At 42.1% G+C, this 17,368-nt stretch overlaps 2 protein-coding genes and 1 non-coding gene across 4 annotated transcripts; 1 reads left to right on the top strand and 2 right to left on the bottom strand.

Annotated features, from left to right (window-relative positions):
• Nucleotides 1-2,009: 2,009 nt before the first annotated feature.
• On the bottom strand, nucleotides 2,010-2,107 carry LOC133719108 (small nucleolar RNA SNORD34). Its single transcript, XR_009850836.1, has one exon. It is a non-coding gene; the product is annotated as a small nucleolar RNA SNORD34 (small nucleolar RNA).
• Nucleotides 2,108-3,215: 1,108 nt separating this feature from the next.
• On the bottom strand, nucleotides 3,216-7,981 carry LOC133713777 (leucine--tRNA ligase, cytoplasmic-like). 2 transcript variants are annotated; one of them, XM_062139804.1, is made up of 4 exons: nucleotides 7,827-7,931; nucleotides 7,518-7,647; nucleotides 4,128-7,406; nucleotides 3,216-3,577 (listed from the first exon to the last, which is right to left on the bottom strand). In XM_062139804.1, coding segments are annotated over exons 2-4 (3,330 nt in total). In that variant the 5' UTR covers nucleotides 7,568-7,647; nucleotides 7,827-7,931; the 3' UTR covers nucleotides 3,216-3,576. The 2 variants fall into 2 exon arrangements, with proteins under 2 accessions (XP_061995788.1, XP_061995791.1); XM_062139807.1 differs by lacking the exon at nucleotides 7,518-7,647 and having other exon boundaries at nucleotides 7,827-7,981.
• A 6,029-nt stretch (nucleotides 7,982-14,010) lies between these two features.
• On the top strand, nucleotides 14,011-17,351 carry LOC133714942 (protein ORANGE-GREEN, chloroplastic). Its single transcript, XM_062141228.1, has 8 exons — nucleotides 14,011-14,534; nucleotides 14,880-14,994; nucleotides 15,161-15,277; nucleotides 15,406-15,492; nucleotides 15,664-15,740; nucleotides 16,037-16,164; nucleotides 16,807-16,943; nucleotides 17,125-17,351. Exons 1-8 carry the CDS (start codon nucleotides 14,338-14,340, stop codon nucleotides 17,200-17,202), a joined length of 936 nt encoding a protein of 311 aa, XP_061997212.1. The 5' UTR covers nucleotides 14,011-14,337; the 3' UTR covers nucleotides 17,203-17,351.
• The last annotated feature ends 17 nt before the right edge of the window (nucleotides 17,352-17,368 follow it).

Genomic DNA, 17,368 nt, shown 5'->3' with positions numbered 1-17,368 from the left:
CGTTTGCTCGATAAAACCAACGGTTGACAACGCACTGACGCTAATTATGCTCTTGCAAGTCTAGCGGAAGAAAACGCTTCAAACCGCCGAACAACTCCCCAACCAAGATTGCCCTCCTTGACTGGGGACTTGGGGGACTTGTACATACATGTACATTTGCAAGCATAATTAGCTCTAATGGGCTACGCTCATTGTACCGCCAAAGGTACTAATTCCAACCAAAGGAATGACATGCAGACACACCGCCAGGCGGGCTACAGCCCCAACGTCGGACCACCTCCAGATCGGCGACGACGCGCCGCCACGCGCCGCGCCAAGATGGTGTCAGAAGCTTCTGAAACTGGGAACTGAAGCATATCAGTCCCACATTGAAAACAAAGAGAAGATCAACCTCTTCCTCACCTATAAAAGGTCCTCTCCTCTCTCCTCATTAATTACGCATTCAATACTTTACCTACTGTTACTCGGTCAACATAAATACATTGACTAACTTAGGCATCGGAGAGTTGAAGACCGCCCAGCGCGGTCTCCCTCTGACGCCCCTTTGTATTTTACTTGACAGGCAACGGAGGCTCTGAGAACACTGAGTATCGATCCGCCCACCGGATCAGCGTTATCAAAGGTTCAGCTACCGCCGAACTTTTAGACATTAACACTTCTATAAATTTCAACTGTAACAACCCAACCCGAATTCTCAATTCTCAGGGATTAATATCTGATTATCCCCGAGTACCATTTGTAACATCAGATCGAGATTATACCTCGAAAAATCGGAATCCCACTTCAGTAATTCAAACTCAGCTTCCCGAGCTCTCTGTTGAAACTGGAATGGAGATGAACTGACGGTTCTCGCTCTACAATCCATAAAACTTCTCGATTCCTCGTCTACAGGCGTAGTCGAAGTGGAAGCCAAGGCCAGGATAGTCGGAAAAGCACAAGAAGCTCAGACGGTGGCCGGAAATGGCGGAAACTCGCCAGAGCAGTCACCACTTTTCACCGTCGAGTCGCCCTCCTCGTCCCGTGCATGGGCTATCCAAGGCCACAGGCGCGACGGCGTCGACTAGTCGGAGGGACTGGGGGTCTTGCGTCGTCGATCGGTGGCCGGAGGTCGGTGCTTTGGCTGGGTTTCCTCGGTCGGGTCGTGTTTCGGTTCTGAGAGCACCGAACTCTCGTTCTCGAGCTCTCGAGCTTACTCTCCTTCTCCAGAACAGGCAGAACTCTCTCCTCTCCTTTTTCTCTCTCTCTTCTCTTTTTTTTTTCCCGAAGCCTCTGGGTCTCTCCCGATTTGCTATGTGTCAACCAAAAATAATAGCCCCCCGTAGGCTTAGACACCCACACATATTTATTATATGAAGATATTTAATTTCTTGATAAAAGTAATAATAGTCAATTTCTTCATTTACTAAGAATAACTCATTTATGTTTGTGAATAAATTCTCAAATCTATTGAGATAATAAGAAAATATTTAACCTATTCCTTCTCCCTCCTCCATCCCTTTTTCTCCCTTCTATCCATGATCTCTGACGATTCATGATCTCTGATAATTTGAAAAAAATTCCAAATATGATTTCCACGGAATGGGAAAAACATACAACATGTTTCGATATTCGATTCACCTATATTCCATAGTGGATGTGTGCATGTCCTTATTTCTGTCCGCTAAATCACACTTTGAGAACTGGATTTTTCAAGATTGCAAATGCAAACTCCAGACCTTTCACGTTATACTACTGATCTGTGAATTTGGGCTTGTTCCTTCTTTAATTATATTGCTTCGTCTTGTTTGCTGGTCCATTCATCTTTCTTTTTTTCTCTATAACGAATAGACATGAACAATATTTGTCCCTCGTCTCTACTCTTGTAGAAAGGAGATTCGTTTTCAACTTCTTCAGATACCATCATACCAAACAACCAAAATTCAAGCACAGCAAAGCGAATATGATTATAGAAAGAATAAGCAGACAAAGCATAAAGCATATTTCACTTGAGAAATTGAAATTGATTCCAGCGAGGCCTCAGATTATATTTTCATTTATCACTATCTGGGTGAGCCAGATAATCAAGCAATGTAGGCAATACAGAATGTTTAAATCATCACCGGCCTCAGCAACTGAAATCTTGGAAAACCATCAAAAAAAAAAGGCAAGAAAATATGATTATTGGTTTTTTGGAAAATAAACAAAGAGAAATTGTGAAATCTATTCAGAGAGATTGAAAGAAGTAAACATGAATCTGAAACCATCATCAACTCTGATATTCTGGGATGGGAAGAGGAAATACAGAGTTGATGAATTGCTAGAATTGAAGAACCCTTGGCGACTGAAGTGAGTCGAGAGGCGTTAGTTTTATAAGGGAACTTTGCTAGGGTTTAAACGAGGCTTTCGCCTCTATTACCTAAAAGCCCACTCCAATTTAGATTGTTCGGATCTGTCCCTAAGCCCAATACATACATTCAATCGTGAAATATCAAGGGTGCTTATGAGTAAAGAGGCCCAGAAAAAGAAGAGATGTAAGATGATTAACAACTTCAAGAAAGGGGCATATGAAGGAGATACAATATGCAATCTCTAGCAAAATCCGTCAGTGATGGCAAACACAAGAAATGTATTCCTCAGTTTTTTGTCCAACTCCAACAAAGACACTTGTTTTCCTGATCGATTATCGGAGTATAAAAGAAGAAAGGATCCAACGAGACTGCAATACATGTCGGAATCGCCTTCCTTGTTAGCAGTTTCTATGTAAAGGTGATGGGTAAAAGAAAATTATATGCGCCATATATACAATCCCAACTACAATGAGGACTATTGGAGTAACGCTTCCTCTGAAGTATGATATTCATACGACACGGAATATCAGCTTATCCTCCTTAGAGTCCTCGCTTTCCCGTTGTCCTTCTTAATCAGGTGAAACAAGAAGAATCAACAAACTACTCGCCAAACTTCAACAATATCCCACCGTACTCTTATCTACATAACTTGATGATCACCCCAGGAAAAAAGAAGAAGAAGAAGAACACAGAAATATCAGCAACAGCAAAGGTTTTGATAAAAAACAGAAAGGGAGATTAAGGCACTGGTCACAACTCACAGGGATGGTGCAACTAGGCTGTCATTGCTTCTGTTGAATATGGGATCCATACAACACCAGGTAACCAAAAAAGAGAGAGAAAAAAAAAGGGAAAATGATCTACACTCCCATCCGTATACTTTGGATCCAATCAAACTTGTTGACAGGGACTAATATTCTTGAAATATATAACTGTTGTTTTGGTTGAAAAGTATAATACTTTTTGATAAGATAACAAATCCAGATGTACTGAATAGATCTAAACAAACTTAGCCGTCCGTAAGAAGCAGCACTAGAACAAAACTACATAGTTCGAATTAACCCAATATTCAAAAATTCAAATATAGTGCATCACACTCTCAAAGACTCTCACCCAGTCCATCAATTCTTCACTTCGTTGAACCAACAATATACGCACTTCCTTCCCCACCAGAGTACAAGAATATCACCTTCCAGTTCCGCAAAATTGTTTATCGACTATTATGAAGCTCTTTATCACCTATTGATGGTCTACACATAAAGAAACACAAATGAGGTTCATACGGCATAAGTCCATAAGACTGCAGACCCATAATCATTAAAAACTAAGCAAAGCACAACCAAAATACAAATGAACACATTCCTTACAATTATCCGCAAAAAGAAGGATAGTGAAAGCTACAGTGAAGAGAACGACAAAGAAACCAGGAATGACTACTTATGAATAACATTAGGGACAACATCATAAGTATGAGATGAGTAAAACAAAACTGGTTCCAGAACTCAGAACAGAGCAATTTTTTAATATTACAATATAATTCAAGCGCACCAATACAGAGCTCGAAAAACACAAACACTACATATTATACAATCGAATGTCTATATATACAAAGTCGGTAGATACACAAAATACAAATCAACGGCGACATTTCTCTTTATGCAAACATATAGGACATATATGTATATCAGCAGGAAATGGTTGAAAAGATACGGAGATCAATTTATTATCAATATATGCAATACCAATGAATAACTGTAAAAAGACTGCAGAATATAACAGTATCAAAAGGATTCTAATTACCAGGTCAAGAAGATGGCAGTAGGGCTTCCGGGTGCTGGAGGATTCTGCTCTAACAGTTTGACAAGAGAACCAGCTTTAGAAAGTGCATCAGGATTTGTAGCAGACAATATTTCTACCTCTTGAAGACCAAGCTGTCTCTTAATTAAGTCCAAGTTCTCTTGAAGGACCTCAATCTCGCCAAAAGGTAGCTTCAAATCCAAGGCCTGAGCCCCAATTGCAATTGCTTCATCCTTCTTGAATTTCATGAAAGGCATACAAAGCTTTTGGATTTGTCTAAAATCTTTCGACTGACCAATAGAACTTTTTTGCAATGCTTCTTGTATCACCTTGTCTGAAGAAAAAGTACGACCGTCCCTGTTAAAGTTAATTTGGAGGATTTTCAGGCACTCTGCCTTCCACCCATCAAAGTGCTCATTCACATAGATTAAGCCAGTTAGATTGTGGTCTTCTGTCAACGCTGTAACTGGAGTACCCTTCTTATTACCCTTCTTTGAGCCTAAAACTTGCTTTTGAAGGAGCTTCCTCATTAAAATGATTGAGTCCTGCAAATACTTATTGGCACTCTGGAGGGTTAGGTCCGGAGCGTCGGCCAAAGGCCATCCTGCGTTTACCACAAACCCGTCCTTCTTCAAGAGTTCCCTCCATACATATTCTCCATAGTGTGGGCAGATTGGAGTAATAAGACGTGTCTGCACATCCATAAAACGCCACAACAAATCACGGTTCATTCCCCCATCACCACACGAAAACCGATACTCATCCCTAGCAGCTTGAAGATCATAAAATCCAGTCTTGAGGGCTTCTCGGAACATATAACCACTGTAATTCTGCTCAGTCCTGTTCACAGCAATATTTATCTCATTCGCAAAGACCCTATCAGCATAAGTAGTTGGGGGGCCTGGTCTCAAAGAAGAGTCTGCACCCAAAACTTCTTCCGTCCATGAGATCTCTTTAGTAAGCCGCAGGATTGCAGCATTGGCAGTGTCAAATGCAAAATTTGCATCATCAACACCATCTCCAGCATCAGCCAAAGAAAAGCGAGTGGCATCAGCAGAAAATTCCTCAATTGCCTGGCGAATTGTCCTAAAGTTCCCTGTAGACTTGGACATTTTCTGAGCATTGAGCATTATGTGCCCATTGCATCTGAAACCACGAGGCCAGTGCTTCTTGGACATAATAGCTGTATGGTTGTAGATGCAGAAGGTTAAATGATTTTGTATTAGATCCTTGCCAGACACCCGAAGATCAAAAGGATACCAATATTCAAACTCCTGCTTCATCTTACTCAGAATTGATGATGAGATCTCAGATGATTTAGGATACGGGCCATCACAGAAAACAAAATCCCAGACCTCATCAGTCATTTGTTCAGGTTTAATTGCAGATTTGCTGGAACCATACATGTCTCCATTGTGTAGGAAGTGAGCAATGGTGTAATAAGCCATGTAAATAGTTGAATCAGACAATGACTCAACTAAGAATTCTTCATCCCAGGGGATGCGAGTCCCAAGACCAAAAGATCGTGAACAAGCCCACTGATTCAACCAGCTCAATGTGTGTTCAAATCCATGCCGTGTCTCATCAGAATACAAACTCATGCCGGACAAGCACTCTTCCGCCAGTTTTTTCCATTCAGTTTCCCCGTATGTGATGTACCATTGATCTGTAAGCGCAACAACACATTCATCACCTGATCTTGATAGTACTCGCTTCTCAGGTTCACTATATGATATTGCCTCCCCCGCCTCTATAAGCTTGCTCCTTATCAAGGGTTTAACCTCCTGGACTTTCCTTCCCTTAAACTCCCCCACAATCAGTGTTCCTTCATTGAATCCTTTCAAGTATGTCAACCTCTTGGCTTCTGCTAGCTTCTCTTTCTCATTCTGGCTTTTGATCTTGAGATCTGCACAGACCTTTTCCGCAGCATTATTTCCAAATCCTGGAATATCAATGATTGGGATATTCTCAAAGGGCAGTACCCACTCATCTTTCACACCATATTTTGCCCTAAAAGCAGGTTTTGATTTCAAGTCATGCAAGGCCATATAATCATCTGGAGAATCAGTAGGTACACTGGTCACAATCCCAGTACCTTTGTCTGTTAGGACAGTCAACATAGGAAGAGCATAAATAATCTCATTCAGTGCTAGTGGCGACTTCAATGGAAGGCCAATCAAATCATAACCAGTCAGTTCAACCAAGCAAGTAGGTTTCTCTGGGACCCTAGAGTACTTTTGATAAGCAAGATTACGTGCTGCTCTCTGAGTAAGAATAAACACATCTGTTTCATTGATTTCAAAGGCACCATACTTACCATCAGGCAATACCCATGCATTTGTTTGTCCATACATGGTCTCAGGTCTCAGTGTTGCTGCAGCAAGGAACACTTTCCTCCCCTCCAACACTCCCAATTTAGAAGGGAAAGGTGCCATCAGTTCCATTTTGATGACAGTGTATTCTTGAGGCTGAACTCCTTCACCACTGGACCTATCATGATCTGCACAGGGTTGCCCATCCATCGGAGAGTATATCGTGTAACGGAGATCTTTGACAATCTTGCCCATGGATTTCAGTTTCCTAACCTGCCACCTCACAAAGGTGTCGAAAAAAGGATTCATGTCTGTAGTAATAAAGGAACGTCTCCAGTCACAGCCTAGGCCAAAAGCCTTGAGGTCCTCCACTGCCAATGGGGGAAAATAAGTCAACCACTTATAAGGATCCTGAAATTTGGATATGTCACTGTCGGAGAGGCCAAAGCTTCGCATAATTTCCCATTGGTACACTTCGCCGCCTGATTTTGATGCAGCCTTCGACTTCTTTCCCTTATGCTTGGCTGGAGGTGCACCTGCATTGACATCCTCGGCTTCCACTTCCACTTCCTCGTTCCCCTTCTCCACTTTTTCGGGAAAAACAGGAGGTTCTCCAAACTGTTGAATCTCCCTAGTAAGCTTATCAGCTGAGGCCTTGATGGGCATGCCAGTACAGTGAAAAGCAAAAGGCAGGAGCACATTTGCGCCTCTCAATCTCTGATAGGCCGCAGCAAACTCCAGCTTCGAGAGTGAAAAAGCATGTCCGAGATGCAGAAAACCATTCATATAAGGGAAGGGGAAGTTTCCAAAGAACTTCTCCCCTGGTCCGGGAGGCTTCTCACAAGACTCTGCCCTGAAAACTTGTTTCTCCTCCCACCAGTTTCGAGCCTTTGCCTCGATCTCTAGAAGCCGGTCTCTCCTGGCAAAGCTCTTCCCGCCTTCCTCCGCCATATCACTACTAGTAAAGTACCTGCAAAACACCAACTGTTTCCATAAGAAAAAAAAAAAAAAAACAGCCCTATTCCTCCATCAAAATGGTTTATTAATTACAAAACAAACTCCCACATTCACAAGTCACAACCTTTTAATCAAACTGGAACAGTGGAGTTTTGTAGTCCACTTTATTCTCATTCTCTATTTCTCTCAGTATTAGCAGCAGCACTAGCGTAACTGTAACATTAGCACTAGAACTAACTGGTGGACCAATTTATCTGGATACAGCAAAAATTGAAAATACGACACTCAATTTCTTTATCTAAAGGAATTCAATTTTCGAATCAGTACATCAGATTCATCCCAGAAATTGAGAAACTTTTAACATATCCATATCCCTAAAACAACACAGCCAACCTTTGAAGTAAGAAATTGACGAGGAAACAACCAAACCTACCCGAACTTGAAGAACAGAAGAGAACTGCGACAAGGAAGGGCTGCTGAAACCAGATGTGAAGGACTCCGCCGCTCTCAAGGGTAGGTTTACCACTATTCGATTTTCCTTTTTTTTCTTTATGGGACAAATATACCCGAATTTCCTATTTATTTACGAAAAAACCCTACATTTACAAAAGTGTATCATTGCTTTGTTTGTATTTGATAACTTACAATAGCATAGGAGTTTGGAATTCAGTTAAGTTAGGACTTAGGAGGCTCATATCCACGTCTATATTATTATTATAAAGTTTTGACGCACTAGGAGACATAAGAAATCCGCACGCTAATATAAGCATTACACATATTTTCATAGAGTACATCCTGCAAGAAAGCGCAGGTGCCTCCTCCAAACATAGGTTGACAACCTGACTTAAACTAGCAAAGTGCGCTAATCTATTAGCTACACTATTTGCTTCATGAAATACACGTTGAATTGTACTAGAATTAGAAGCATGCAAATAATCTCTACAATCGTCAACAATTCAACTATCCTCTGAAAAACACTCCACCTCCTGATTTAATGATGTAACCAGAACAGCTGAATCATTTTCCATAACAACATGTTTCCACCCCTGATGAATGGCTATAAGCAAACCCACTCTACAAGCTTCAAACTTGTTGTGAAGAGGTGAACACATATTGGTAAGGGACCGTGACCACTGACCAAGCACCTTTAAATTCTTTAGCATCATCTCTCACAATCACACCAATTCCGTCAACTCCATTCTCATGGCGAAATGCACCATCAATATTTATTTTCAACTTTCCACGTGGGGGGGGGGGGGGGGACTATGTTAAGACCAGCCCAGTAATCCCACCGCTAATTACCAATCTGCAGGCAGCCCAACAGGCCCATAACCAATCCTAGTAGCTCCAAGAATGCTGATGTATGAAGTGGTCCTGAACCACCTGTCGATCAATCCTTTTGTAGCGGTTGGAACCAAGTTCTCCAGCCCTTTATGTATTGTAGTTGAATCCCAGATTGAGAGGCAGAGAATTATGACTGAAGTTTAGCTTTTCTTTCCTTTTAATCTACATTCTGCGTGTGCACCTATCATCTAGTATCAAAGCATGGCTCCTTCTCGGACCGTGCAAACTTCCGCCCCCTCCTCCACCCCTACTACCTCCACTTTTGTTCCACCACTTCCACCCACGCCACCCAGCTCCACCATACCATCTGCATCCTACCAAGACGGAGATGACTCGCATCTTCACAAAGAGGAATTCCACCACTCTCTCGAGTTGCTCCGAGATGAGTTCCATCATTCCATTGACAATATTCAACTTAACCACTCTTCCTTCCAAAATCACATAACAGCTCAGATTGCAGCCCTGCAGAGCACCATAGTGCAGGCCCTTACCCATCAACACCAATCGATACATTCCTCTACCACAAGCTCAACACACTCACAGGTACCATCTTTTTCACTCCCTCCACCACCCCAGACACCCTCCACTTTGCCTCAAATCACTTTCGGCTCCTTACCTTCCCTGACACCACAAGACTCCTCACCACACACCCCACCACCCTTTTCCTCGGCACCACCTCACTTCTCCACCATCACATCCTTTCCCCAACACCATATAACCTCCGGTACCTCTGCCCCTCAACCACACCTCTCATTACCCGAACTCTCAGCTCCACTTTCCACCACCACCACATATCTCTGAGGCCCTCCCCCACAGCACCATGACTTTTACCACTACAGACCCCCTAAAATGACTCTACCCCTTTTCACTTGAGATGATGTCGTCGGCTGGCTCACAATGGCCGAGCGGTACCTCCGTACACACCGGATTCACCCTTCTGAACACATCTCCACCGTAGCCTCTTTCTTCGGTCCCGACGCTTACATGTGGATGAACACCTTCAAACAACATTTTTCGACTGCTACGTGGGATCAGTTCACCTCCGCATTTCTGGAACACCATGGTGCCGGCAACACCGTGGACTTCAAAATTGATATCTCCCAATTACAGCAGTCCTCCTCGGTGGATGAATTCATAGTGGCCTTCACGAAACTCGCCGGACGAGTTAGAGGCTGGTCGGATTCCGAGTTGCTCCCTTTCTTCCTCAGTGGGTTGAAACCAGAAATCCGGCACTACGTGATCGCCTTGGAGCCCCACACTCTGGTCTTGGCTCAACGCCTGGCACGCTGTTTTGAGATCAAGTTGGCGGACATCCGCTCAGCCCGACAACCCCGTACCTCCTCTTGGCATTACTCTCCCAAACTCACCCAATATCCCCACAACCCCTCTGCACCCACTACCAGTCAATCCATTGTACCCCATAATCCAAATCCCAACAATTTCACAAACAACCACCAACCCACCCCCAACCAGAGAACAAAGACTGAGGGCCCATACCGTAAGTGGTCCGTGGCCGAGCAAAGAGAATGCAGAGCAAAAGGGCTCTGTTACTGCTGCGACGAGCAATGGTCCAAGACTCATGTTTGCAAGAAGCCAATCTTAGCCATTCTGGAGGTACCTGGACCAACTGAGGAGCCATGTATTGAAGAGCTCCAAGAAGATGATCCGGGTTCTGACGCTGACCAAGCTCTGCCGCTGCACGCCATCACCACCACGACCATAGGTGAAATGATGCGCTTTACGGGCTCTATTCATGGGCACCCAATCGAGATTTTCATCGATTGTGGATCTGCTACAAACTTCTTGAACCCTGTTGTCGCTCGCAATTTGGGCCTATCCATCACCGAAAGCTCACCCTTGCGCTTCACCACAGCCTCCGGTCAGCCAGTCTCACCGTCCGGGATCGCCACTGACGTGCCAGTCTCCATCCAAAGCTTCAGCTTCGTAAGCTCTTTCCTTCTCATGCCGATAACGGGTTGTGACCTCCTCTTGGGAGCCCAATGGTTGGACACCTTGGGATTCATTGGGTGACATTTTCTGGAGAAGGTTATGATGTGACATTTTCTGGAGAAGGTTATGATGTTCCAGGTCAATGGAGTTTACCATGTATTACAGGGGATTACGAAATGTGCACCTCAGTTGGATCAGAGTGCCTTGATGGCTATGGTCCCAGCAGATCATCTTGACAACTCATTCCACCCAGCAAGCCCAAGGTGCTTCACACGCAGGCCCATGAACCCGCAATCCAAACCTTGCTGGCCCAGTACGCGGATCTCTTCACTCCACCCACGGGCCTTCCTCCCAAGAGAGCAATTGACCATCGCATCCCACTCAGCCCAAACACGAGCCCAATTAATGTTTGACCATACCGGTATGTTCATTCCCAAAAGATTGAACTTGAGGCCCAAGTGCAAGAAATGCTCTCCAATGGGATCATTCGCCCAAGCCGAAGCCCATTCTCGTCCCTGGTCTTATTGGTGCTAAAAAAAGAAGGCACATGGAGGTTTTGTGTCGACTATCGCTCCCTCAATACCGCCACCATCAAAGATCGATTTCTGATTCCCGTGGTGGATGAGCTCCTTGATGAGTTGCAAGGTGCCAAGTACTTCTCCAAGTTGGATTTGCATTCCGGTTACCATCAAATATGAATGCATGAAGAAGACATTCCAAAAACCGCATTCCGGACACATGACGGCCACTATGAGTTTGTGGTAATGCATTTTGGACTCTCTAATGCTCCTTCTACATTTCAAGCACTCATGAATCACATTTTTAAACCACTCTTACGTAAGTTCATGCTAGTATTTTTTGATGATATACTCATTTATAGCCCGGATTTGCCATCCCATATTACTCATCTTGAAGAGGTGTTTCAAATGTTACATGCTAACCAATTGAAAGTCAAATTGGCAAAGTGTTCATTTGCTCAACCCACTGTTACTTACTTGGGTCATGTCATTTCACGTAATGGGGTTGCGGTAGACCCAGAAAAAATACAATGCATAAAGGATTGGCCCAAACCAACAACGGTTAAGGCCTTGAAAGGGTTTCTGGGCCTCACGGGCTACTATAGGAGATTCGTTGCCCACTATGGTCTGATTGCACACCCACTCACCTCTATTCTGAAGAAGGACCAATTCCTTTAGACACCCGCCGCTAAAGAAGCTTTCGGCCATCTTAAGCTCGTTGTCAGCACGACACCGGTTCTAGCCCTACCGGATTTCTCCCAACCCTTTACCTTGGAAACGGATGCCAACGGCGTTGGTATTGGCGCGGTTCTCTCACAACAAAAGCACCCCATCGCCTATCTCAGTAAGGCACTATCACCCAAAAACCAACAACTATCAGTTTACGACAAAGAGATGTTGGCCATCCTATTTGCCGTGGACAAATGCCGGCCTTACTTGCTGTGACATCGGTTCACTATCCTCACCGATCATCAAACATTGAAGCATCTACTAGACCAACAAATTACAACTCCGTCACAACATAAATGGCTTGCTAAATTATTGGGTTACGATTACCAGATTGAGTATAGAGCTCGTCCTCTGAACACGGTGCCGGATATCCTCTCTCGCCGCCATGAGCTTTGTGCAATTCAATCAGTCTCCTCCCCGGTTTTTGAAAGCGTGACCCAAATTCAACAGGCTTGCTCCCTTGCTCCCGATGCCCAGGCCATTACAGTCGCCCTTCAGAATGGTAGTACAACGAGGAAAGGTTTCACTCTATCCCAGTCCAACCACTTACTGTACAAGAGTCGGTTATTTGTACCTCAAACTTCAGAATGGCGAGCTAAACTCCTCCATGAGTTTCACTCTTCTTTGCAAGCTGGCCATTCCGGGTATTTACGAACCTATGTGAGACTCTCCAGAAGCTTCGCCTGGCCGGGAATGCGCCTGGACATAAGCAATTCATCGCGTCTTGTGATCAATGTCAGCGGCAGAATTCAGAGACCATTCACCCTCTAGGCTTACTCCAGCCCCTCCCCATTCCAGATGGAGTTTGGTTTGATGTTTCCATGGATTTCATCGATGGCCTTCCCACTTCTCACGGCTTGAACTCCATCCTGGTGGTTGTTGATAGACTATCCAAGTACGACCATTTTATGGCCTTGGCCCACCCCTACACCGCCATCCAGGTGGCCGAGCTCTTCATGAAGGAAATTTTCCGTCTCCATGGCATGCCCAAATCAATCGTCTCAGATTGAGATCCTATATTCCTTAGCCACTTCTGGGAGGCTTTTTACAAGCTTCAAGGGACTCAATTGTGCTGCAGCTCCGCCTATCATCCGCAGTCCGCCTATCAGACTCCCACTTTGCAGCAGTCCTCCGTCGTCCTTGTTTCAAAGCGGCACTAGGGTGAAGCCGCTGGTATTCCTCACACATTCTTATAGCAATGCAAATATCAATTTCTCTTTGGATCATATATACAAATGAGAAACTTTCACACTTTTTTGTCATTATGAACTATCACATGCAATGAATAAGTTTCATACCCATTATTATCAATCGTAAACCTCATACTCATTTTTAATTTGAGTTTCAAATTCACGATTGATAATGTTATTGAAAGTTTGAATCTTGTAATTTGAAAACGCGAATACTAGTGTAAGTAGACAATCTTATTTGAGACTTTTGATGGATTTCTCAACATGAACAATACTTGTGACATGGTCTAAGAATTTGGAAAAGTTAACGCAAAGTAAACTAAGGGTGGACATATACAAGGGAGGAAAATGCTAAACTTTTGTCATTTAGTTCATCTCGAACGATCATGTAGAAATGATGTTATGAAATTATAAACTCATTATCGATACTGTAAAAAATAAATCTCCACAATCGCAAAATATCTGGTTAGAATTTCATTTCTAACAAAGAAGTATTCCATCACCGTCATTTTGTACCCAATGAGACCTTTTACAACATCAAGTTCACCATGAAAATGAACTCAAAAAATCATCTTATCCATTATGTATAATTCATTATCCACGAGTCATACAAACAACTATCTACTATAATATCCAATCTTGCACTCCCTTTCATTTCGCCAGTAAACACAAGACACCAAATTTAGATAAAATCAATAAACACTAGTAAAAGAGACACCAATAGAATTGGATAATGAAACAGATTGATCTCTGTTTTCTGGTTTAAGTCTAACACAACCAAAACAGAAAGTGACAGACCCTATTTCCGTTTTTTATTTCCAGGACCACTCAAAACTCTGTTTTTCATTGTAATAAAACGAATTTTTCCTATATTTCATGGTCTGCAAATCACCCAAGTTTCCCTCCATTCATTTCCATCCAGATTTTTATTTTCATTTCAATTTCCTGAGCATCAATCACCAACTCAGTTTCAGAGAAAGTCTGAAGCTACTGTTTAGCTAGCTGACAAGTCCCCCGCATATATACTTATATAGTGCTCCTTCTATTTTATTCTTTGTCAGTTGTCACCATTCCATTACTAAAACCCAAGTTCCCAACTCAACTCAACTCAACTCAGTGAGCTAACTGAGTTAGCTACTCTGCTCTTTCTTTGTAGAAACAGGGACAAAAGTGGCTCTGCTGTTTTGGGTGTTTTTCATATAGAGCTAGAGTCATGCTCTCGCTCTCTTTGGGTCGACTGGTTGCGGTTTCACCTATAATAAATCGCTATGGATCGTATAGTTTGCATAGCTACGGCTCCAGATTTAACCAGAAATCAAGCTTCAGATTGCGATCGATGGCTTCCGAGTCTGACCCTTCTTCTTTTGCTCAATCTGTGGATTCTGATTCAGCTGAAACAAACCCTGCTGGGTACTCTCTCTTTCTTTAATAAAGTTCTGTGCTTTGATTAGTTAAAGTTTTATGCATAGTTGCTTATGCTTGCGAATATAATCAACTTAGATAGTTGTAGTTGGGTTCTTGTTTAGCAAATAAAATGGTATCGAATTGTTCCGATTCTTATTCAGTATATTCACTATCCACTAACATTTTGATTATGTTTAAACGCGTTGTAGTTGTTGTTAAGCTTACAAAAGTGTGATTCTGTTTTGATGTTGTCTTAAAACTTGTGGGACTATTTGTTATTGATGAATGGTTGATGGGGAAAGATGGTTTCTGGATTGTGATATAGTCATCTGATGTTGCTTCAATGTGCAGATTCTGTATTATAGAGGGGCCGGAAACAGTGCAAGACTTTGCCAAAATGGAACTGCAAGAGATTCAGGATAATATTCGGAGTCGTCGCAACAAAATTTTCTTGCATATGGAAGAGGTGGGCAAGTTGTACCACGATATGAGTATAGTATACTATCACAGTATCACTTTTGTCTACAGTTACAATTAGGCTCTCTTTTGTAGTAGTTTTTTTTTTTTTTTTTTTTCCTTATGGTTAGAAATCTGTGTTTGGTTTTTGACTAAATGAACTTCAATTTGTGTAGGTTCGCAGGCTGAGGATACAACAGAGGATTAAAAACGCAGAGCTCGGAATGTCAAGTGAAGAGCAAGAAAATGAACTTCCGAACTTTCCATCATTCATTCCATTCTTGCCTCCCTTGGTAAGTTTCCTATATGAACAGTTGTGTTTCTATGAGTAATAAAGGTTTGAGTAACTTGGCAAAGAAGCGGTCAAGGACAAAAAGTTCTCTGCAAAGTGTTAATCACATGGTGAATTCATTTGTTCCAGACTTCAGCAAACCTTAAGCAGTATTATGCTGTTTGTTTTTCTCTTATTGCGGGAATCATCCTTTTCGGTGGCCTCCTAGCACCCACTGTAAGTTATTTGTTCATTAACTTACGTTGATTACTTTAAGTTTCTAATAATGATTCATAAACATTACATTTTCTGTGATTTTTTTTTTTTTTTTTTTTGAAGTTTTTGACAACATGGATCGAATTGTTTTAAACTTCCTTTCCCAATTATCTCTGTATATTCATATTTCAGTTAGAGTTGAGGCTGGGAATAGGAGGCACATCATATGAAGACTTCATAAGTAGTATGCATCTGCCTATGCAGTTGAGGTATGTGTAGCCTGATATATAATTGGTTTTCTTGAAATCTAGAAATTTCAGATTACCTTTCTCGATATGAATCTTGCAATGAAATACATATCATTTTGAGACTAAATGTGGCAGCAGAAGGTACTAAGTTTTACTAATGGAACCAAATTATCTAAACTGATGAGGATCCTCAGGTTTCACACAGTAGAAAACATACCATGTTATATATGAGGATATGAAGCTAGTGATGTTCATACAAATGTTTTTTTGTTTCTTTCCAGTTTCATTAATTGACCTGCTTTTCTGTCAAATTGCAGTGAAGTTGATCCCATAGTTGCATCCTTCTCGGGAGGAGCAGTTGGAGTGATCTCTTCACTGATGGTAGTTGAAATAAACAATGTAAAACTGCAGGAGGATAAGAGATGCAAATATTGTCTTGGAACTGGTATGACCTTTGAGTTCTTGTTATAGGTTTTATTATAGCTTTTAATATCTATGAGTGAGATATTTGTATTGGTTAGCATATCTCTAGCTTAATAAATGGCTGCATCTTAAGCTAGAGTCTAGGTTGTCCTGTATGCTCCATTCTACTGATGAGCAAGCAAGAAGTGAGAAGCTTTTTACAAACATTTTGTAAAACATTTTGATGAGAAAGGGAGAAAGGGAGAAGTGAAACAATTTTCTTTTTAAGGGATCAACTATGAATTCAAAGTTCTTCTTTTATGCTTTTTTTTTGGTAATCGATCTGTATATCATAGTACCTTTCAAGTGCGACAACCCACTCTCCCATGCATGCATTCCCAAAATGTAGGATGATCAGATTACTTCTTAAAAGACCTGATTCCTTCATTGAAATGCTTTTAAATACCTGTTGCCTATACAATGTTTGGTTTCAACTCTTAGCCAAGTTAGTGTAGTATTCAGTTCAATATTCACTTATACATACACACACCTGCACCCACTTCCACACTTCCATGTTTTCACTTGTTCAGTTCAGTATTCAACTCTTGGCACTCATCCTCACTCTGCTTATTAGTTTATGTGTATATAGCTGATGGTAACTAATTATTTCTCCATATTTATGCAGGATATCTTGCTTGTGCTCGGTGTTCAAGCACAGGAACCCTCGTGCTTGCTGAAGCAGTATCAACCATTGATGGTGGAGAACAGCCTTTATCACTACCTAAAACCGAAAGATGTTCAAACTGCTCAGGATCCGGAAAGGTTGGATATTTGAACATGTTTATTGCTTGCTAATTATCTCTTCCTGCTTGCCACATCAATATATTTGGCTATAGATCAAGGATAGCCGCTTCATGTGACTGATGGCTGATATGATATGTTGAGCAACAGGGGAAATGCTAAACAACAAGTTCTCATGATTTCCTTGTCTGTAATCTGGCAGGTTATGTGCCCTACATGCCTTTGCACTGGGATGGCCATGGCAAGCGAGCATGACCCTCGAATCGATCCCTTTGATTAACATTAATCCCTGGCATCTATTGCCCCTTCACATACAAGTTACAACCTTTCTCTTGGTGTCATACATATGTCCTTCTGATAGAACCCTGCAATATCTGTATATACAAACGGTTCAAGATTATGATTATGCACTTGAAGGGTTTTCTTATCTTTTGCACCTTCGTTTG

This window comes from Rosa rugosa, chromosome 6 (genome assembly GCF_958449725.1).
Source record: "Rosa rugosa chromosome 6, drRosRugo1.1, whole genome shotgun sequence".
In the NCBI taxonomy this organism is placed as follows: domain Eukaryota; kingdom Viridiplantae; phylum Streptophyta; class Magnoliopsida; order Rosales; family Rosaceae; genus Rosa; species Rosa rugosa.
This window is presented reverse-complemented; position numbering and strand designations above follow the sequence as displayed.

Bases quoted from the DNA above. Each gene is read 5' to 3' on its own strand.
- LOC133713777 (XM_062139804.1), bottom strand. From the start codon at position 7,567: ATGAGAATAAAGTGGACTACAAAACTCCACTGTTCCAGTTTGATTAAA. The intron at 7,407-7,517 runs GTTGTGACTTGT...GGTGTTTTGCAG, and splicing joins TGTTCCAGTTTGATTAAAAG to GTACTTTACTAGTAGTGATA.
- LOC133714942 (XM_062141228.1), top strand. From the start codon at position 14,338: ATGCTCTCGCTCTCTTTGGGTCGACTGGTTGCGGTTTCACCTATAATA. The intron at 14,995-15,160 runs GTGGGCAAGTTG...CAATTTGTGTAG, and splicing joins TTTTCTTGCATATGGAAGAG to GTTCGCAGGCTGAGGATACA. The intron at 15,493-15,663 runs GTAAGTTATTTG...TTCATATTTCAG, and splicing joins GTGGCCTCCTAGCACCCACT to TTAGAGTTGAGGCTGGGAAT.